Source organism: Saccopteryx bilineata, chromosome 11 (assembly GCF_036850765.1).
Source record: "Saccopteryx bilineata isolate mSacBil1 chromosome 11, mSacBil1_pri_phased_curated, whole genome shotgun sequence".
Classification (NCBI taxonomy): domain Eukaryota; kingdom Metazoa; phylum Chordata; class Mammalia; order Chiroptera; family Emballonuridae; genus Saccopteryx; species Saccopteryx bilineata.
The window spans coordinates 75960474-75982228 of NC_089500.1; the positions used below are offsets into that span (position 1 = coordinate 75960474).

The 21755-nt window shown below is 52.5% G+C and overlaps 1 protein-coding gene across 2 annotated transcripts in view; it reads right to left on the reverse strand.

Moving 5' to 3' along the window:
• Positions 1-552: 552 nt before the first annotated feature.
• SLC30A7 (solute carrier family 30 member 7) overlaps positions 553-21755 on the reverse strand; it is a 73272-nt gene continuing 52069 nt past the window's right edge. Inside the window, exons 10-11 of one of the 2 annotated variants that reach the window (XM_066247167.1) lie at positions 17723-17872; positions 553-9118 (exon numbers count right to left, since the gene is read on the reverse strand). In XM_066247167.1, the coding sequence (XP_066103264.1) occupies positions 9071-9118; positions 17723-17872 (198 nt within the window). In that variant the 3' untranslated portion in view covers positions 553-9070. Of the gene's footprint in view, positions 9119-15544; positions 15722-17722; positions 17873-21755 lie in introns of those variants that run through there. The other variant, XM_066247166.1, reaches the window with a different exon arrangement.

Genomic DNA, 21755 nt, shown 5'->3' on the forward strand with positions numbered 1-21755 from the left:
GGGAGCCCCCCCCCCACAATGGGAAGGGGCTGCCTGGATGAGTACGTCTGGGAAGGCAGGATACGCGTGGGAGCTGGTTTTGTGGGGAACTTACTTTGAATAGGAATCGCTTCTGCCCCAGTCGGATAGCATCGTCCCAAAGTGCAGAGGTTGCCGGTTCAGTCCCCGGTCAGGGCACACACAGGAGCAGCTCGATGTTCCTGTCTCTCTCTCTCTCTCCCTTCCTCTCTAAAATCAATACATACATAAATAACTTAATAAAAGAGTCACTTTTGATGGAGAGGGGGGGACACTAGTTCCTGGAGGCTCTCGTCACGTGCTTTTGCTCTGCGTCCTCTGTAAGCTGAACTCATTCAGAGACGAGGTCAGAGAGCGATCGGGTTAATGGGACAATCTGGAAATAAACCCTGAGACGTGGCCGGGCTGAGCTAACGAGCAGGAGCCGACTGGGGGTCTTCACCATGCTGAGACCTTCCTGCTCCCGGTGCCGCTGTTCCCCGGCTCTCGCGGGAACCACCCCGTGTGGTTCCAAACTGACACACACAACTCAAGTAAAGGTTTGTGAAACAGAAATTTTATTAGAAGAATCTTGATACAGTTGTTTATTCTTTTTAAATACATCTGAGTTTACACAAAACATACAAAAATGTCTTCAGGTACCAGAAAGTGATGTCTACAGTATGCGGACCAAATGACAACAGTCTTTGCTGCTGACATTCCCCCCGAGGCCGCACTCCAACGGTTCTTCTTCAGAAATGTGTCGCAGCCACAGTCTTCACCAAAGGAATCAAACCCAGACTCAAACTGGCCACGTTGGGAAACCATTCACGCACGACGGGGCGGGCAGGTGTTGTAGGGGTGTGGAGAAGATACTGGCGAGGGATTTGGCAATTTCTCATTCACAGTATTTCTGATACAAAAGGCCCTTCAGTTCACTGACCAGACTGGCAAGCACTGGGCAAAGTATCCCTTGGGCAGAAATATCACTGAACTTGCCACTATCAGAGGAAGGAATGAGGTGACCTGGCAAACTGTGCAGGGATGCATCTAGTTCCAGAGGGAATCTTCACTGAGCCTAACGGGTGCATGACGTGTGCCGTGTAAACCGAGTCGAAAGACTACACCGTTCAGAATGAAGCTCTGTTTTCACTAGGAGGGGGTGCACAGGGGAGCAGCAGTGAGAAGGGAGGAAGGTAAAGACAGAAGCGCTCCCAAACGGAGTATCTGGAGGGGGAAACAAGATGAAAAACTCCCGGGGATATTTAAGTCACGGCTGCATGTAGTGTTTATTTAGAGAACCACCTTCAAGATACCCGTTGGGAAGAGTTTTGGTCACTACATCCGGAATGAATGAAATAGAAGACATGTTCTATCTATACAGGTCCTTAAAGTAACAGGAACACGGCAACTTTCCATAAACAAAGGAGACAATGTGGTTTCTCACTTGGATACAAAATACAAGATTGAAGTGACCCAGGTTCCAGGCCCAGTTTCTGTTGAACAACATGCAAAGTGGCCAAGACCTCTACACCTCCACCGTTTCTGCACGAAGGTGAACGACCAGCCGTGGCTACTTGCAGAGAAATGGCCCGAGGGAATGTCAAGTCACTTGTTTGTGCAAAATGCCAAGGAAACGCTGCACTGGGCTGTGCAGTAGACACACGAGTGTTGTGCCTGTCCCCAGCCCTGAGCGGTGCCATCACCATCTGCATGTGACTCGCTAGCTAACCAGGCACTCGCTGCGCGGGGAGTTTGCACGGAGGTCGGGGATAACGGGATGTAGGAGACCTTCTTCCTCTACAAACGTCCAACTAGCGATCAAAATGACCAGTACCAAAGTCTGAAAGCCGTAGGAAAAGCTCAAGTTAAATACTAAGTTTAAGCAGAAGTTGCTACTTTTGCAGTAGATTTATTCCTTTTGATAAGGTGTCTATAAATTGAAATGCAGCTCCTGGTCAAGAAGGCGGTAGGTAAACGCGGAAGTCGAAGCCTCCACAAGCACACTGAAATTGTGACTGAACTACAGACGAGCCGTCTCAGAACCCCGGAGAGCGGCCTGAACAGAGTCCTGCAGCTGGACCGAAAGGAGCCACGCGGAGACAGCGGGAGCGGGACTGGCCGGCCCCACCTCCAGCGGCAGATGAGATCCTAGAGGGACTTCTCGGTGGCAGCCGTCCACCCTGAGGAAGGTCCCGGCCCCATACCAGGCCTCCCAGCCCAGGGTGCCAGTGCCAGGAAGAGACGTCCCCATAATTCCTGGTTGTGAAAACCAGCAGAGACTGGCTGAGGGAGACAGGATGGCCGGAGTCCCAGGTGTGCCTCTTAAAGGGCCCGCGCCTGCCCTGACTGGGACTCCCTCCTGAGCTCCGGTGCTGGGCAGCAGCTGGAAAGGCACCGGTGACGTATGGGGAAGGATTGGATTATCTGGCATCAGAGCGAGAGCTGGGGGGGCACTTTCCACCAGATACAATGCTGGTGGGTGACAGTTCCTTTTTTGAGACCACCCCCACCCCTCAGAACTGGCAGGTGGGCGCTGAATCTGCGTTTGCATCAGCCTGGCTCACTGTTCACCCCAGCCAACGTGGGGGCCACCTGCACCATTTCCAGTGGCTTTTCCATACAAATGGCCTCTCTCTTCATGCTGTGAACTTCCCTAAAACCTCTCAAACAAGCAGCATCTGTCCTCTGCATACCCTGTCCCTCTGGCTAGGTGACCCCAGGCCTGGCACTAGTGGCAGCTGGCCTTGGGTCCCAGCCTGGTGTCTCCTGGGCACCCCCAAGCCCGCTGCAGATTGCTCCGTAGCTTGCGCTGGGTGGCCCCGGGCAGGGCCGAGGCCGCGGCTGACCACGCGGCTCCCGGGAGGCTCCAGACCCCGCCAGATGACCACCCCACCACCGCCATGAGCAACACACTCCGGGGGCGGACGTGGGGAGCGCCAGCTCCGCTGCCACCAGTCCTGCTCCGCAGGGCGACCCGGGCCCAGCAGCTCCTCCGCGGTGTCACCGCTGGTCCTCACAGCCAGTCAGCCTGGGGTCAGTCCCTCCCAGCGACCAGCACAACTGAGGCTCAACCACATCAGGACCGTGCACACGGCCCACACAGCTCGGGTCACTGGGGGCCTGTGCCACTGGCCCGTCAGGGCACCTACTACACAAAGCCACTCTGCCAGGTCGAGACAGAGCAGCTCTACCCAACACACAGAACCACACACAGGGAGGAAACAAAGAAACACGTCCTAAAGGACAGAAAAGGAGAAATCTCCAGAAAAAGAAACAGAGGCAGCAAACCATCCCATACGGAGTTCAAAACAATGGCTATAAGAACTTAGTGAGGACACAGGAACCATATAAAAAGAACTGGTCAGGAATAAGGATCCACTAACGGAAATGAAGAATAATTTATAAGGAATCACCAATACAGGAGATGAAACCAAGAATCAAATCAGCTACTTGAAATATAAAAAAGCAAAAAATACCCAATTCGAACAGCAGAAAGAAAAAAGAAGCCAAAAAAAAAAATGAAGACAGTTGTGAGGAGCCTCTGGGACAATTCCAGGTGTGCCAACATTCGCATCAGGGGCGCCAGGAGAAGAGAGAGAGCCAGAAACTGTAACCCTACTTGAAAAAATAGTGACAGAAAACTTCCCTAAGCTGGTAAAGGAAACAGACATACAAGTCCAGGAAATGCAGAGTCCCCCAGAAAGATAAACCCAAAGAGGCCCACACGAAGACACATCGTAAATAAAATACAGAAGGTCAGAGACACAGAATCCTAGCAGCAGCGAGAGAAAAGCAGTTACCCACAAGGGAGCTCCTACAAGACTGTCAGACAAGACGAGACTTTCCAGACACAAAGCTAAAGGAATTTGTCACCACCAAACTAGTATTACATGAAATGTAGCAGGTCTTTAAGGAAAAGGGGGGGATAAAACATGAATAATAAAATAGCAATAAATATATATCAACAATTGAATCTACAGAATCTAAATGAAGAAGAAACAGTCGCAGAGGCAGAGAACATTTGATGGTTGCGAGATGGGAGGGTGGGTGGGAGGTGAAAGGATGAAGCTGTACACAGCAGAGGTCACGGGACAGTCATGATGGACAGCTCAGCGCGGGGAATACGGCAACAACACTGCGGCCACTACATATGGTGTCAGGGCAGGGAGACTGCAGCGGGATGATTATTTGTAGGGCATATAATGTCTAACCACTGAGGTATACCCCTGAAACTAAGAGAACAGAGTCTGTCAACTGTCACTGAGAAAGAAAAGCTGATTTAAAAAATGAAGAAGAACCAGAAGACCATTCAGGGGCGGCGACGGCTTGGGCCTGGGGACACCCTGGAGACACACTGTGGAGCCCCCCGCACGGGAGACACCCTGGGAGACACACTGTGGAGCCCCCCGCACGGGGGACACCCTGGGAGACACACTGTGGAGCCCCCCGCACGGGGGACACCCTGGGGAGACACACTGTGGAGCCCCCCGCACGGGGGACACCCTGGGGACACACTGTGGAGCCCCCCGTGAGCCCCCTGCACGACTGTCAAGCTCCGAGGCGCGGCCAGCTCTGCTTTCTTTAAACAAGTCAACAGAAAGCCCTGAGGGTCTCCCAAGGAAAGGTAACAGAGCCAGGGAGAACACCTTACAAAATTTCACCTATTTCCCAGCCCTTGAGCCAATTCTACGGGATGCTCCTTCCACTCTTCTGAAGCTTAGACAGTTCAGTAAGGTGTTTCTGTAGCGAGTGGTGGGTGGACTTAGAAAGGTTCAAGGGAGAAAAGCAGAACTTGGATCTCTTCTTCAGGACAACATCAGCAGTACTAACGGCCACCCAGAGGAAAGAGTGAGATGCTCTCCTGGAGACATTCAGACACACTTGCAGAGAGTGGACGCTCTCAACCACATTCGAACTAAGCAAAGTGACTTTTTTCTGCTCGAATTCACAGCAGAGTCATTATAACAGTTGGTCAGGCTCTTTCTAAATATTTGAACTAAGTACATTCTGGATTTATTCACTGCAAAGTACCTTTAAACTATTCATGGTCATTTACACAGGATTTACCCTGAAGGTAGATTTAAGAAGACATTCAAGGAATTTTAAGGCAAAAAAAAAAAAGAAAACAAGGAAATGCAAATCAACTCTTATGTACTCTTTCTCATGCCACACAAAATTTGTACTCTTTGAAGGACAATTTCATAGTAAGTCAACCTCTCTTTCTTTCTGTGTAACTTTGGTTAGAAAAGGGTTAAACACAAGCCAGTCTGTCTTGCTTCTACAGCACAGATCTGAATCTCTAAGGCTTCTGGGGGTAATGTCTTGAAACAATCTTCTTCTATTATTAACCCTTTTAATCACTGTTCTTTAAAGAATAAAATGATTTCCTCTTTTGCCAAAGATCTCGTGAATTGGAAGATAATATTTTGAAGATGGTGACAGAAAAAAAAAATCTCAAGGTAACACACATGAAAAACTGAAAGAGGCAGCTGAGTATTTTGGATTCTGATAAAAGTGCAAAATTTGACCCTACTAAATTTAAAACTTTTCTGTCCTGTACAACATTTAATGCCCAATTTTGTGTGGCTCTGAGAACAAAAGCTCTCCAGGGACTGAAAACAAAAGTGAGAGCTGAAATGTGGCCTGTGACTGAGCCTGCTTTCTGAACTGTAACTGAGCATTCACAGGATAGATACAAAATAAAGAAACTACGCAATCCTTACACTGGATTTAGTCTTGGGCAAATAAACAGAAACACCCACCAGCAGGTGAAGAGTACCCAATGCACATCTATCATCCACATTTAAAAATCAGGAACTGCCTACACAAGAGAATAAAAGTAAAAAAAAAAAAAAGAGTAAAAAATGTAATTATGTCTTCCATAAAGTATACTATGGAGATAAAAGCGTAAGCCTCATAATTAGGTATGAAAAAGAAGACAACAGAGCTCCAGGGATAAAGTGCGTCCGCGAACCGGAAACGGAGGTCCAGTGTCCTTTAGTCTCAAAGGCGTTTTTGTCACATTTACAGAAAGGCAAACACTGCGGGGAGGAGGCAGCGCAGGACAGGGCCAGGGCACTCGGTGCGTGCCAGACCTGCATCTGGTCCCAGCGCTGCCACTTCTCAGCTCTGGGGCCGCGAGGGAGGGACAGCTTCTCAGGCCTCGACTTCCTCATCTGTGACATGAGGTAGAACAGACTGCTTCTGAGGACAGCCCCTGCGATGTCGGGCTCTGCGCTGAGCCCTGAAGCATCTCTGCTCTGACAGTCCAGCTTTCTGTACGAGGACGCCCACAATACCGATCAATACAGTGGATCACAGTGGGCGTAACTGATTGATAGTGTTACCGATCAATACAGTGGGTCACAGATAGTGTTACCGATCAATACAGTGGGTCACAGTAGGTAAGACGTTGGAGAAGTCTGGCCAACTGCATCTGGAGTCAAGGACTTGCCTGCCCTACAAAGTGCACAGAAGTCAGCGTGTTGTGGTTAATGGCGGCCATGCGGGAGCATTCTGGACACGTGGGGTCACAGGGCCACTCTGCAGAAGATGGCGTGGGGGACACGAGGACCCCGTCCTGCAGAGGTGCCCAGGGAGCCCCACGGTGAGGGAGTGCCCGTGGGGTGAGCCCTTCCGCCTGAGCAATACAATCTGGACTTAAACACATAGTGTATGTAGCTCATTCTGCTTGGAGAGACTGACTTGGCGAGATAAACTTTCTCTGAGCAACAGAAATCTGTCCTCGAGAATATTTTGGTCTTTAAAATATTAGCCGTTACACTCAGAGATTCCCTCCTCCCAGTCAGCCCAACAGTGGGCAGTCTACGGTTACTTTACAGCAATAACCTCAGTGAAATGCTCTACTTCAGCAGCACCTCTGGGCCAAGAACACTGATGAGACAAGGTAGCTCCCAAGAGCGAGGGACAGGCTGCTCTTTCTCACCAATACTTGACTGCTACACACAAGTTTAACGACACTTCATTAAAGCACACACGGTCGTGCCAGCCCGGTGTGAGATGGCACTCTGGTGGCAGGTGCAAAACCCGACTTTCGTATCACTCTGGTGGTTAGTACAGTGGATGTCTGATGGAAGCCCCTGCATCAGCCATGAACTGGTCACACCTGGACAGAAGCTTCACGTGGAACGGAGCCTCAGCGCAAGGCAGAACTGGACCTTCAAAGTGTACTCGTCGACTTTACAGGCCAGGGCAACTCCTCTCTGCAGATGTGGAATATCGGTACGATTAGACTCGATTCGTTTTTAAAGGCACATGTCCCAAGTCTCTGGCTTCGTCTGGACGACATTTCCCGTAACGCCCGAACCCAGAGGCCACGGCTCCCGGCAGGCTCGGCAGCCGGACGCTCCCCTTTCCAGTTGTGGTGAAGCAGCGGGCCACCAACAGGCCACCTCCTGTCACCCGTCCCCTCCTGGCTGAGCCTGACTGCTGGGCAGGAAGAGAGTTCTGAAGGTGCCACTTAGACCACAGCGAGGACACGGGACAGTTCCCGGCCATCTGCAGAAGCACGGCCAGCAGTCCCGTCCTCCTAACAGAGTGCCGTCCGACAGCACAAGTCAGAACCGGGGACAGATGCTCTAGAACCGAGACAAAATCACAGCCATTTCTGCCACTTCGGTGGACAAGTGCTCCCTCTCCACCTCCATTCTGAACAGTCGAGTCCGTCCTGCAAGGTTTCATTCCTCTGCCAGTTCCAGTTTCCTTAAGTTGGGAGTGAGTATCCATCGTGAGGCACAATGGGGGTGTCTGCGCAGATCAGCGTGTCCTCGTAACACACAGAGAACGGAAGCAGACTGGTCAAGCACATCATCTCAACTTGCGGTTTTCCTTTGCAAACAAACTGGAACCTAGAAAGCAACTTGTTTACAAACTCCTGGGATGCCCGTGTGAGGAAGAGCCCTCTAGTCCCGTGGGTGCTCTGTGCCGCAATAGCTCGAACACAGCGCCACGCGGCCTCAGCCCCGGGCGCCATGCTCACGAGAGACCACAGCGTGGAACTGGCCTCTGAAGGAGGAGAAAGCAGCATGTCACTATCACAGTCCCTTCCGTCTTCACTCCACATTGCCTTCTCCTTTCATTAGTAAAATCCACAAAAGAACAGCAAGGACAGATAAGAGGAATGTTTGTCACAGTACAATTTTTATAGAAACCTGGGACTCAGCAAATGTTTGGAGTAAGTCAAAATAAACTGTCTCTATAACAAATGCATTTGCAAAGTTCTGAAAACATGGTCCACAAAATAATTTACAGGGGTAATGGAATTTGATTTAAAAAGCAAAAAAACACCTTTTATTTTCTGATGACACGAGGCGATAAAGGATCTCTTCCACGTATCTCAACCCCTGCTGCAAGTGGACAGAAAGACGACGGTGTGCTCCCAACCAGAGTCTTGTCTGTACGGAGGACAGAATGTCCATGTAAAAACAGACACGACCTCGGGTGGGAAATGGATGCTGGCAAGTACATTTTCGGAGACGAAGGCACTTTGAAAACCCAATGTGGTTTGGTTCGTAAGTTTGCAAGGTACAAACAATTTTACAAACATGTGATTACACTGAAGAACATCCGCGACTGTGACACTGCATGGAGAACAGATTGCCATTTCTTTTCTTCTTCTTCTTCTTCTTTTTAAATAACACTGGTTTTGTGGGATTAAAAGCAGTGGTTTCCAGCAGCTTCTGTGGAGCCACTCCAGAGACTGGAGGCCCACAGTCTGAGTTTCCTTCTGGCCGGGAGGAGGGGTGGTGTGAGGACATTGGAAATGAAAAAAAGGAAAAAGAAACAAACAAAAAGCAACACCCTGGACAGCCCCAGAAACCCCAGAAATGAACATGGTTCAGCGGGGGCAGCGCGCAGGACCAGCCCGGAGCCCCGGGGCGGGGCCTGGGTTCCAGCCCCTCCGTGTACTCCTGGGGGGCGCAGCGGGGGTCCCCCTGGGGCCGGGAGCTGAGTGACAACTTCTCTCTTATAAAAAGTTAGGTACACTGTTTTGGATTGTACAGTACCAGAAAAATTCGGTCCTCCAAGAAGCATAATTTCTTTTCATTCCTTACATGGCTGCAAAGTCGATCTGTACGTAAAGTTGTTTCACTCCGGCCTGAAAAGTTAAAAAGAAAAGAAATTAGAAAATCAAACAAGCCAATAACAAACTATATAGTTCAGAAAAGGAGTCAGAAAAAAAATAATCTCATGTTTTTGGAAAAAGCAAACAATTATTTTTCCCTTCTGCCTCTGGGAAATAATTCTCTATTTTTCAACCTAAAGAGCCAATCATTTTATGTTAGGAACAGGTATGTTCATACATTACAAATGAGTCTCCATTTACCTGTACAAAAGAAAGCAATGCTGCTCACGACATGCCTGCCCAGGTGACTGGGACGAACAAGGTCACAGCACAGCGTGCGACTCAGGGCTGCTGAACCCGCCCTGTGACAACGCCCCGCCCCCCTGCACACCCCTTCCCTGGGGCCACAGTCCGCAGTCCGCGACCCCCTCCTGACCCCTCCTGTCCTCAGTCTGCGACCCTCTCCTGACTCCTCCTGTCCGCGGTCCGCGACCCTCTCCTGACCCCTCCTGTCCTCAGTCTGCGACCCTCTCCTGACTCCTCCTGTCCGCGGTCCGCGACCCTCTCCTGACTCCTCCTGTCCTCAGTCTGCGACCCTCTCCTGACTCCTCCTGTCCGCAGTCCGCAACCCCCTCCTGTCCTCAGTCTGCGACCCTCTCCTGACCCCTCCTGTCCTCAGTCTGCGACCCTCTCCTGACCCCTCCTGTCCTCAGTCTGCGACCCTCTCCTGACTCCTCCTGTCCGCGGTCTGCGACCCCTCTCCTGACTCCTCCTGTCCGCGGTCCACGGTCTGCGACCCTCTCCTGACTCCTCCTGTCCGCAGTCCGCGACCCTCTCCTGACCCCTCCTGTCCGCAGTCCGCGACCCTCTCCTGACTCCTCCTGTCCGCGGTCCGCGACCCCCTCCTGACTCCTCCTGTCCGCGGTCCGCGACCCCTCCTGACTCCTCCTGTCCGCGGTCCGCGACCCCTCCTGACTCCTCCTGTCCGCGGTCCGCGACCCCCTCCTGACTCCTCCTGTCCGCGGTCCGCGACCCTCTCCTGACTCCTCCTGTCCTCGGTCCGCGACCCCCTCCTGACTCCTCCTGTCCGCGGTCCGCGACCCTCTCCTGACCCCTCCTGTCCTCGGTCCGCGACCCTCTCCTGACTCCTCCTGTCCGCGGTCCGCGACCCCCTCCTGACTCCTCCTGTCCGCGGTCCGCGACCCTCTCCTGACTCCTCCTGTCCGCGGTCCGCGACCCCCTCCTGACTCCTCCTGTCCGCGGTCCGCGACCCCCTCCTGACTCCTCCTGTCCGCGGTCCGCGAACCCTCCTGACTCCTCCTGTCCGCGGTCCGCGAACCCCTCCTGACTCCTCCTGTCCGCGGTCCGCGACCCTCTCCTGACTCCTCCTGTCCGCGGTCCGCGACCCCCTCCTGACTCCTCCTGTCCGCGGTCCGCGACCCCCTCCTGACTCCTCCTGTCCGCGGTCCGCGACCCCCTCCTGACTCCTCCTGTCCGCGGTCCGCGACCCCTCCTGACTTCTCAGGTCTGCAGTCCGCGACCCTCTCCTGACCCCTCCTGTCCTCGGTCCGCGACCCTCTCCTGACCCCTTCTGTCCTCGGTCCGCGACCCCCTCCTGACCCCTCCTGTCCGCGGTCCGCGACCCTCTCCTGACTCCTCCTGTCCGCGGTCCGCGACCCCCTCCTGACTCCTCCTGTCCGCGGTCCGCGACCCCTCCTGACTTCTCAGGTCTGCAGTCCGCGACCCTCTCCTGACCCCTCCTGTCCTCGGTCCGCGACCCTCTCCTGACTCCTCCTGTCCGCGGTCCGCGACCCTCTCCTGACTCCTCCTGTCCGCGGTCCGCGACCCCCTCCTGACTCCTCCTGTCCGCGGTCCGCGACCCTCTCCTGACTCCTCCTGTCCGCGGTCCGCGACCCCCTCCTGACTCCTCCTGTCCGCGGTCCGCGACCCCCTCCTGACTCCTCCTGTCCGCGGTCCGCGACCCCCTCCTGACTCCTCCTGTCCGCGGTCCGCGACCCCCTCCTGACTCCTCCTGTCCGCGGTCCGCGACCCCCTCCTGACTCCTCCTGTCCGCGGTCTGCGACCCCTCCTGACTTCTCAGGTCTGCAGTCTGCGACCCCTCCTGACTTCTCAGGTCTGCGACCCCTCCTGACTTCTCAGGTCTGCAGTCTGCGACCCCTCCTGACTTCTCCCTTGTGCCTTTTTCTCAAGGTCGCCCACCCCTCAGGCCTCCCCTGTAATTTGCTCATCCACCAGCAAGGACAGAGGCGCTGCTCCCCCTGTGGGGACGCCTGGTCGCCTGTCACCCACTTGCCGTGTCCCCTGCAAGCTTGTCCTTCCATCCGCAAACACCAGGCGGGAACGCCCAGAGGCCAGTGCTCAGGTGCCTTCTCTGTCTGCACGCTCTCTGCGTGGTCAGACCCCAGCACCATCCGGGCCTGACCTCCCACCCCTGGGCTCCAGAGCGGGCCCACCTACCCTCCACCTGACAGCTGCACCGGATGTCTGCCCAGCATCAACACCACCGGGGTGAACAGTGCCCCCCCCCCCCCCGCTCCTTCTCTTCAGTCCATCCACAGCATTACAACTGCAGACCTGTCCTTCCCCCACACCAACCTGGCGGAACCCCTCTGCCTCCCCCCAGTAACGCAAACTCAGACCCCATTGCATCACCCACGCAGCCCCGCCCCGGCCCGGGGCACTGCCATCTCCACCACCTCTGCTGTGGCTCACGCTCACTGTCTAGCGCTGCCCTCCTCTGCTGTCTCCCTCCTCTGCTGTCTCCCTCCCTTGCTGTCTCCCTCCCCTGCTGTCTCCCTCCTCTGCTGTCTCCCTCCTCTGCCCTGTCTCCCTCCTCTGCCCCGTTTCCTGCGCAGCTGCCACACCCATGCCCCTCACCTCCTAGCCCTACAACAGTGTCTCTTTCCCAGTCCTTAGATGGCGCCACGCCCGCCTGCGGTGCCCACAGCCCCTGGGTACTTCTCTGACCCTCTCCTTTGTTTGCTCTGCAGCACCCAGTGGCCCTCTGCCTGCAGCAGGGTCCCCAGGGCGGCCCCACCGCACACCCTCTCGTCACATCTCTCCTCAGACGTCTGGCCGCCCTCTCAGATGCACTCGGTTTGTTCGCCCGACAGTTCTTCTCCGTGCCCCTGTCGCGTGCCAGGCACTGTTCCGTCCCCGACAGATCACAAACGGCCACCCTTGCCCTCACGGCGTCAGTGCCATCGGGAGGCAGGAGGCACCACCCTGCCCCCCACCCTCGACAGTCAGAGGTCAGCGCTGGGCTTCTGTGCCGACGTCGCGCTCCCCGCACACTGTCCTGGGCCCCAGGTAGAGGACTGTCCCCCCTGCTCCCCCCCCCTGACAGAGGTCAGTGCTGGGCTTCTGTGCCGACGTCGCGCTCCCCGCACACTGTCCTGGGCCCCAGGTAGAGGACTGTCCCCCCTGCTCCCCCCTGCCCCGACAGAGGTCAGTGCTGGGCTTCTGTGCCGACGTCGCGCTCCCCGCACGCTGTCCTGGGCCCCAGGTAGAGGACTGTCCCCCCTGCTCCCCCCCCCTGACAGTCAGAGGTCAGCGCTGGGCTTCTGTGCCGACGTCGCGCTCCCCGCACACTGTCCTGGGCCCCAGGTAGAGGACTGTCCCCCCTGCTCCCCCCCCCTGACAGTCAGAGGTCAGCGCTGGGCTTCTGTGCCGACGTCGCGCTCCCCGCACACTGTCCTGGGCCCCAGGTAGAGGACTGTCCCTCCTGCTCAGCCCCCACCCAGTGACCAGCGCACATACGTGATCAATAAGCATTTGTTACATAGACTGGAACGGCGGTAATTTCCTTCTTTCAAATCAAAATGATTTGGATTTTTTTGCCTCATTAAAAATAAAATCTGGCTATGATCAAGTTAAGGCTCTCTGAAAACACATATACTACCACGCTCTCCTTGAAGAAGTCTGGCAGAAAAAAAGACAGAACTTAATATCTGTATAAGTTTAAGCTAAAAATTAAAACAAATTCATTTTTCTCATTTTAAAAATGTTAATTAAAATACCAACCCTACCTAGCTCACAAAATTGTTCCACAGTCCTCCCACGTTTGACAAATACTTCATAAATCCTGCCACACGCCAGGCACTACTATGAGGATCTCGTGTGGTACTAGACAGGGCTTTATATGCTATAGCAGGCCAGTAAGCCAACCCAAATGGCCCAAAAATAACTCCACTTGGGAACTCTCCTGTGAAGTTCTTGTGTGTCTAACCTTCAGAGGGAACGCGATGGCCCAAATAAACGGCTCAATTTCTTCGGCAGAATTGTTCATGAAAGTAAACCGGGAAACAGATCCTGCTCCTACTGCTCAGCTTTCCCGACCCCAAGGGCAGAGCCAGAGGTGATAAGAAACCAGGCAAACAGAAGAGCAGAGGCCGAATCTGCATGGCCATGAGTTCCTGCTGCGGCTCTGCAGCTCAGTCCACAGGCATCTCCCCTGTCCACCTGCCCCGGGACAGCCTCAGGCCCAGCCCCCACTTCCTGTCCTGTCTCCATTTCCCTCACAGCAGAGAGAGAAGGAGGATTTCCAACGAATGCCAGCAAGGTTTTCCGGTCCCTTTATTCACAGGAGCTGCGCCCAGCGCCCAGCTGAGGAGAGCCGTGCTGGGTCCCATCCAGCGTCCCACCGTGGGGAGGACCAGGACCAGAGGCTGGCTGAGGGCTGCCCTTCAAAAGTGAAAACCACAAAATACTCATCGTGTCCTACACCCCGAGAATAATGTTATCAACTGTAAGTGAGCTCATAAAACACTTGTTTACATTGGAAAGACAGCTATTTTTAGCACCTGTGCTCCTAAGACAATGAGTGTTGTAACCCCGTGGCAGACTGGGAGCATCCTCAATGAACAGCCATCGTTGTGGGAAGGAGTACAAACCTGAGGCAAGTGCAGAAAATAAACAGGAACATGGCCACAGAAAATTACGGGCTGGTTTGTATTCTCCACCAATTCCCACAACTACAGAAATGTTCTACTTTAATATTAATCTTTCTCCTTTTCAAGTGAAGTCTTTAAAATCTGTTTTACTCTTCCAAGTGAAAACTAAATCTCGTCAGAACTAGTAACTACAAATATGACGACATCTCAAGTCATGAACAACAGTGACGTGGGTCTGGGCTCCTCCGTCTGTAATTGGGGAGCACAGTCTTGTGCGTGGCCTGGCTGTCAGGACAGGCTGCTGGTGCTGTGACTACCATTTCCACCACCGTCCACCATCGCACGAAGGCTTAACCCTTGCAGACGAGTAAGGACGGCAGACCTAGGGTTTGGCTGGCCTCCCGGCCTGCGGGGAGCCGGGAGCTGGTGGGCCTCCAGGGCGCGTGCTGAAGACAGACCACGGAAGACAGGAGAGAACGCGGACCTGCCAGCAGAGTCGATACTCTGGCGCCCAGCGCCCTGCAAACAGGTGGGAAAGCAGCAGGGCCGGCAGCTCTGGCCACCCCCCGCTCTTCCACGCCCGAGGCGGGCAGGCTGGCGGAGGTCCGGCTGCTGGACAGGAAGGGATTAGGAGGGCCGGGCGGGCGGAGGTGGCAGTTTCTGAAACCAGAGAGCCCCAGTCGAGCTCGTGAGGGGGCTCTCGGTTCCGTCCTGGGTACTGTGCTGCCTTCTATTTCAAGGCGAGAATCAGGGCACGAGCAGCTAACAGGCAGCGGGGGCTGGGGCTCCCTGGGCAGAGGGGGAGGAAGGATGGGACCCATGGTGGCAGAGGGTCCGCCAGGGAGTGGGGGGACGCTCTGGGGGCCGAGGAGGGCAACAAGCCCCAAGCACATTCTAGGTTTTTCTTCAAACATTATTTCTAAGAAAACAGAAGTGCATTAAAGAAAAGAACTTGACAGATGATTATGAGCCAGTTTAAAACAAGACACAGACAATGTTCAACTGCCTTCCTAATCCAGTGTCCCACGTGATCCTCCTGGTCAAATACTAAACATAAAAGCTAAGTTTTTTCATCATTTCCCAAATGACAACTCATTTTTAAAAAGTCAGTACATGGGCAGAAAGAAAGGATTTTTCCTATACCAGTAGAAAAACTTGCAGTTTAAAAACTGGATTATCATATCACTTCAGCCTCTTGGCTAAGAGCAAGCACCCATTCTTATAAATTTAAAAACTGGATTATCACTTCATTAATCAGCTCTAAGGGCTCTAAGTACTGAAGAGACGGCCAATGCTCTATTAGTGCACAGCAAGCCAACTGCTTTAGTGAATAACGCTTACTTGATTAAAATGAGAAGACATGCCTCAGATGCAGTTCTAAAATAGTCAGAAAACATAGTTTTATAAACAAAATAGAAAGTTATACTTCTCAAACTTCTGATGTTATTAGTCTTCTCCGTTTATGTTATCCTCAGAAATGTTCATATCTTTTTAACCAAAAACTGTGACAAAATCCTGATTTAAAATCATCTGTAAGAAAGACATCTAAAAATGTCATAAAACCAAAGAGTAAAACTTATTCCTAAGAAAACCCCCCTTCTGGTCTGGGACGAAGGCCACCAGAATGTCGAGTCTTTCTACAGGATCCACACCTGAAGCATGCTGCGATTATTTTCCTCAGAAGCGGAGCAATTTGAGGTTGATGACCTCTGGTAAGTAAAACCTATGAACAAGATGTAATTTAAAGTTTTAAAATCAGGTTAAAATTCTTTTTAAATTCTATTTCGTGAGACGAACGAGCCGCTGCAAACCCCGGGTATACGGGTAATGTGTGGATGTGCGTCACCAGAGCAGCCACAGAAAAGAGAAACGAATTAATAACGCAGTCCAATTTCACAAGTGTCAGAGCCAAAACCACCAGCGCACACAGCGTCCAGGTCTGTGCGTGCGGGCCACGAGCAGGGTGACAGCCGTGCCCCCGGGAAAGCGGCTGATGCACCTTCCTGGTGGCCTCACAGTCCCTCCGAGGAGTGAGGTAACGCCGCCTTGCCCTCAGCTGACAAAATGGCTTAAAATGTTTGTCAGAGCTTCAAATTTTCAAAACCCAAGTACAGTTTCCAAAACCAAAGAAGCAGCTGAATAAACTTTCCGCTTCTGCCATTTTTCCAGCCGTTTGCGAGGTTCCCAGCAGGGCCCGTCCTCTGCTCGGTTCCAACGTCGCCAGCTGCCCGCTCAGTTCTAAGCCTGCCAGCTGTGTCCTCCTCAGAGGGAGGACCGGGACTCGGGGCCAGAGTCCTGGAGAGGGTGGGTGTCCTGGAGGTGAGCGGAAGCCCCCACCACTCCATGGACGGAAGGCCGTGGAGTGGCCAGGAGAGAACGGGCCCACAGATGGCAGGGGCGCAGACACGAGCAGGCCTGGCACGCTCATCACGGAAGCCCCGGGACGGAGACGCCATCTGTGAACAGCGAGGCCTGGTTCTGGAAGTCCCTCAGCAGGTGAGGGGTGCTACGGTGAGTCTGCCGTCACCCGTGTGGTGCAGATAAGTGGTGAGTGGTACTACGGTGAGTCTGCCGTCACCCGTGTGGTGCAGACTTCCTGAACTAGGTCTCAAGGAGCAGGACCATGCGCCTCTCTCTACCAGAGAAGAGAGACCATTTCATTTACGCTGGGGTCCTGAATTTAACCCCACTGCGTGTTCTGTTCCACTGCCCATGTCTGAAGAAATGACGGCCGCCTTATCTTCCCCTCTCATCTAGGATAGTCCCCCACCATTTTCTTCCTTTTATGACACTGACACTTTGCAAGAAGGCAGGCGAACAATCTTGCAGAAGTGCCCACAGCTGGGTCTGTTGGGCTGTTTGCTAGTGACAACAGTCACGTTAACTATTTCTCACAGGAAAATGGCACAGGTCGCGTGGGACACTCCCACAGCATCACCATAGGAGGCACGCGTCGGTGTTAAAGCACGAAGTCAATTTCCACGTTAGATCTACATGTGAGGTAATACTGGCAACCATGTTGGCATCTAGATTTTTCATCAAGTATTTCTAGCAGACTAGACAAAAAAAAAAAGATTGTGTTTTCTCTCTCTCTCCCCTTGATGTTCTTGGCATAGTGTTCTTAGTCTCCCAATATATACAGAATAACATAATCACTCTTACTTTGATTATCAGTCACTGACTGTCAACTCAGGACAGCACCAGCATTCCCTGGAACAATCTGGTTGTGGACGTGCACTCACTAACTCACGTTTGTAAATGCGGTTTTAAGAGAAACTCAACAGTGTATTAAGCCATCAAATCACACAGAAGTAACTACAGATTTGCTATCACATAAAAACGTTAGCATATTCTGCTTTTAGCTAAAGCCTCCAACAAGGCATTATTCTTATTTCAAATGTTGTTCTAGAATCCCCGGCTTCAAAGAGCACCTGACATGTCTTATAAGGAGGACACAGTAAAGGAGAATCTACTTTTTCTTGAAAGAACACAAATCAGTATAATGATGAGTATTAACTAAAATAAGAATCTCCCAAATTTGGCTCTGTGATCAAAGTAAAAAGTACATTTATACTTAATTCAGAGTGTAGTATATAAACATACGTGTGAGGGTATGTGTGTACATACACACATATATATTTGGGATGTTAAGTAGTAACTATTTTTAAAACAGTAGATGCAATAAATCCTAAGACCGTAAAATAAGTTAGTACAAAAGTCATACCTGAGTAAAAATATTGTGTGTTTGGCTTAAAATCCACCTGGCATCAGCATCAGGTGCTACTATTAATTTCAAGGTCCCAACATACACGTCGGAACATAAGGTCCAGAAGTGCTGCTCTTGTAAACTGTAAACTCCTTGTAACTGCTGCACCTGAAACACAAAGGGCAGGCATTAGTATCAATCACGGAGAAGTGCCCCCCTTCTGTTACCAGGCAACGTGTCAGTGGACATGTAGTCTGCCCTCTAGTCCACTGGGGGGCTGAGTTCATTCACCAGTGCCCCCACGTTCTCACTACATGCCAGCTGCCAGGACAGGCGGGTCTGGGAAGCAGGAATGAAGACATAATTAATGACCTAGAGACTGAAGGAGGAATGAGGGGACTCACACGATGAGAGGCTAGTTCTGTGCAGAGTACGGAGCTGGAGCCAGGGTTTCTCAACGGGACGCGTGCGGACAGGACAGTTCTGAGGCGACTGTTAGAAATATAGGACCTCTGCACCCTCAGTCCCAGGGACCTGGATGCCCACATACACCCTTCCCCAAGCCACGCGACCAGCAAGGAGGAAGGCTGTCTCAGAGCTTTTCCAAGGGCTCCTCCATAAGGTTTCCACAGCCTCAGGCTGACAACCACTGGCAAGACAAACCCATGAAGGTTGTAAAAAAAGCATATGCAATTTAGCAAATTACAAAATGAAAAAGGGAGAGCCACTACAAGAGATTTTAAAGCCATAGAAGGGAATACTCTGAACAATGCACGAGGGCATCACCACGTGAAAATACAAAACATTACAACCCGCAGACTCGGAACACTCACCACCTGCACCGCTGCGAGCCTGCAGACGCCAGCACTCTGGAGTCTGGGTTGTCGTAACAGCCCAGTGACCGGCTGTTCCTGGCCTCACACCTCTCCCAGCAGCCTGTTATCTCAGGTCAGACGCTGCCGCTCCTCTGCTCAAAAGCCTCCAGCGGCTTCCCATCCCCGAGGAAGCCCACGCTGACGTGACCTGTGTCGCGTGCCCACCCCTCCCCTGTCCTGCTGACTGCCCGTGCCCCCGCGTCCTCAGCGGCCCCAGCTCCTCCCCACTCCGAAAAGTCAGGACCTTTGCTGTTCCCACTGCCTGGAGCGTCCTTCCGTCCAGACCTCTGCCTGGACCACACTGGGACTTGACTCCAACGGCCTTTTCTCCGGAAGGCCGTCTGCTGCGCCCGACCCGACATTAACATGACGCCGTTTTCACGTTGCTGCTCGGTCCTACTTTTCAGCACACACTATCACACCGCACAACATCTACACTCTTTACAGGGCTCACCGTCTGTCCCCTCCGGCAGAACACAAGCTCCGCAGGCAGAGGCTGACTTCTGTCCCTCTGGTTTCTATCAATCAGGACCGAAACCAGAGCCGGCCCACCCAGAGCTCAGGAAAGTCTATATAAATGAACAATGCAATCTTGGGGCTGGCTGGGCAGTGCATCTACTAGCACTGGGGCGACACAGTGCTTAGTGCCATCTCTGCATGATGATGTGAGGCCTGTGACGTTCCACGCCTCTGTGGCGATCGTGTCCCAGTGCACGTGTACACAAAACACTGCACACCTTAGACACACACATTTTCATGGATCATTTTTACTTTTCTATAGCTTGGAAAAAATTTAAAATGAAATAGGAAAAAGACATTAGCAAAACCCCCACAACTCTGAACACCTGGACAGAGTGGACGGGTTTCTGGATATACAGAAAATGCCGTGACACAACCACAAAAAAAACACAATGTGAAAGAATCACTAAAAACTGAGAAGGAAATAAAAGTTCTCTTTCATAAAGCCCCAGTCCCAGAGGGCAAATTTCAAGGGACATATGACCTCTTAGTTTTTTCAGAAAATAGGAAAGATTTTATTAGTAAGAAATGGCCCATTCAGTATGTGGTCCTCACATTAGCAAGAAATAATCTTGACCCCCAACCAGGTAAAGACAGTTAATCATAAGCTGATTTCTCTTGTAAATTAAATAAGCTAAACCCAACAGTATATTAAAAAATAACATATAGGCTAAGCTGGGTTTATCCCAAGAGAGAAAGAGTCAACACCGGGAACTCTATCGCTGTTCTTCTTCAATAATGAAGTAAAGGAGAAAAATCAGTCATCTCAATAAAAGCTTCATAATTGTTTAATAAAATTCCACACCTATTTACGATAAGGGGAAAATTATTAGAAGGACACTTCCTTAATAAAAGCTATCTACCAAAACGTACAGAAAACATTTATAAAAGAAATTCCTCAGAAGATCAGGAAAAAGACAAAAAAAGCTCAAATCATGATATTGTTCAATATCTCTGTACAGATCAGGAAGGAATCAATGAAGATCAGTGCCCAGAAGTTAAAAGAAAGGCTCAATGGAAACTGATATTTATAACAACTACAGTACTTGAAAAAGGGAAAGAGGTCTCTAAGACCCAGAAATAATCACGGAGCTGGATGACCAATGAACGGCCCAGTGGAGATTTTCAGAGCCACACAGAAGTTCACCCCAAAAGAACAGGGAGGTCTTCCGAATTCTGAGATTCTCCAATTGTTAAGTAATCTATTCCGGCCTGACCCGTGGGGACACAGTGGATAGAGCTGGAACGCTAGGGACCCCATTTCAAAACCCCCAAGGTCACCAGGTTGAGCGTGGGGTCACTGACATGATTCAGAAGGTCACTGGCTTGAGCAAAGGGTCAGTGGCTCAGCTTGAGCCTCCCCTGCACCCCCAGAGCCCCAGCCAAGGTACGTATGAGAAGCAATCAATGAACAACTAAAGTGAAGCAACAGAGTTGATGCTTATCTCTCTCCCTTCCTGTCTCTCTCTCTCTCTAAAAAAAGGGAAAGGAATAGATGTTGGATGTTAATTAAGGTAAAGTTGAACTTATATTTGTGAAAATACCTATTTTTATCAGAATTTGGTGAATGCAGGCATCATTCTGTATGAATTCCCTGAGAGCGGGTGGGACCCGAACGTCAGCGTCCACTGCGCCCCTTCTGGTGAGAGGGCGGCGGCGGAGGCTTCCTCTTTCCGGGCCGTCACTATAGGGGCGAGACCTCACACCCTCTGCGGTGGGTGTGCTAAGTGACATGGTCCCGGAGCGCCCCGCCGTGAGAGGACGCCCAGCCTGCCCAGGACGCAGCACCGACACACTGCATAGCTACGTCGTCCTCACGTTCACTGCGTGGGCAAAGCGCAGTTCCAGGCGAAACCCATGTGGCCGGGCCTGCTGACACGTGCTGGGTGTGGCATGTGGCGTCTGAGTCACGTGAGTCGGGACCCTGACTCAGCCCCGCGCATGTGCGACCCTGGAGGAGGTTCCTGGTCAGGACAGAAACATCTGCCAATCACTTGGCGCTGGGCCAGCTGGTGGAGGGCACCCGACGGATGGCCCTTCTTCCTCCTCGATCCCCGCGCCGTAGGATCACAACCATAATGTCAACAGGCAGCACCTCACTCTCCCTCCACCGAGAGATGACCTCAGCCCCCTTCTCCTCTGGCCCTCACTGTGCATGCCACCTCCGCACACCGACCAGAGCGCGGAGGCAAAGAGATCCGCACCGCCGGGGACGCTGGCCACGCCCATCACGGATATACTTCCCGCCTCCCTCGGGCGGGTGCAGGCCCCGCCCTACCCTGGACTCCCCCGCAGTGCCACGGGGTCCACTCTTTATCACCTGATCCAGAACGTCACTCCTTTGGGAACCTTCCTCGGGACCACATCATCAACCTCTCCCCCCACCCCCGACTGTTCCCACCACACGAACACGCCCAGAACTGTGCTGTACACCACACAAGTCGCTAGACCCAAGTGGCGGAACACATGACAATGAATGAAATGAGATGAGCTGCGCTAACCACACTCCAAGTGCTCACTGCCACGGGTGTCCGGTGACACCCACATCCCAGCGCAGACGACAACCTCCCATGACCGGGAGCGTTCCACGGGCTCGCGCCGTCCTGAAGACAAACGCCCTCTCCCCGGTTCTGCATCCGAGCCAAGCCATCGTTTCC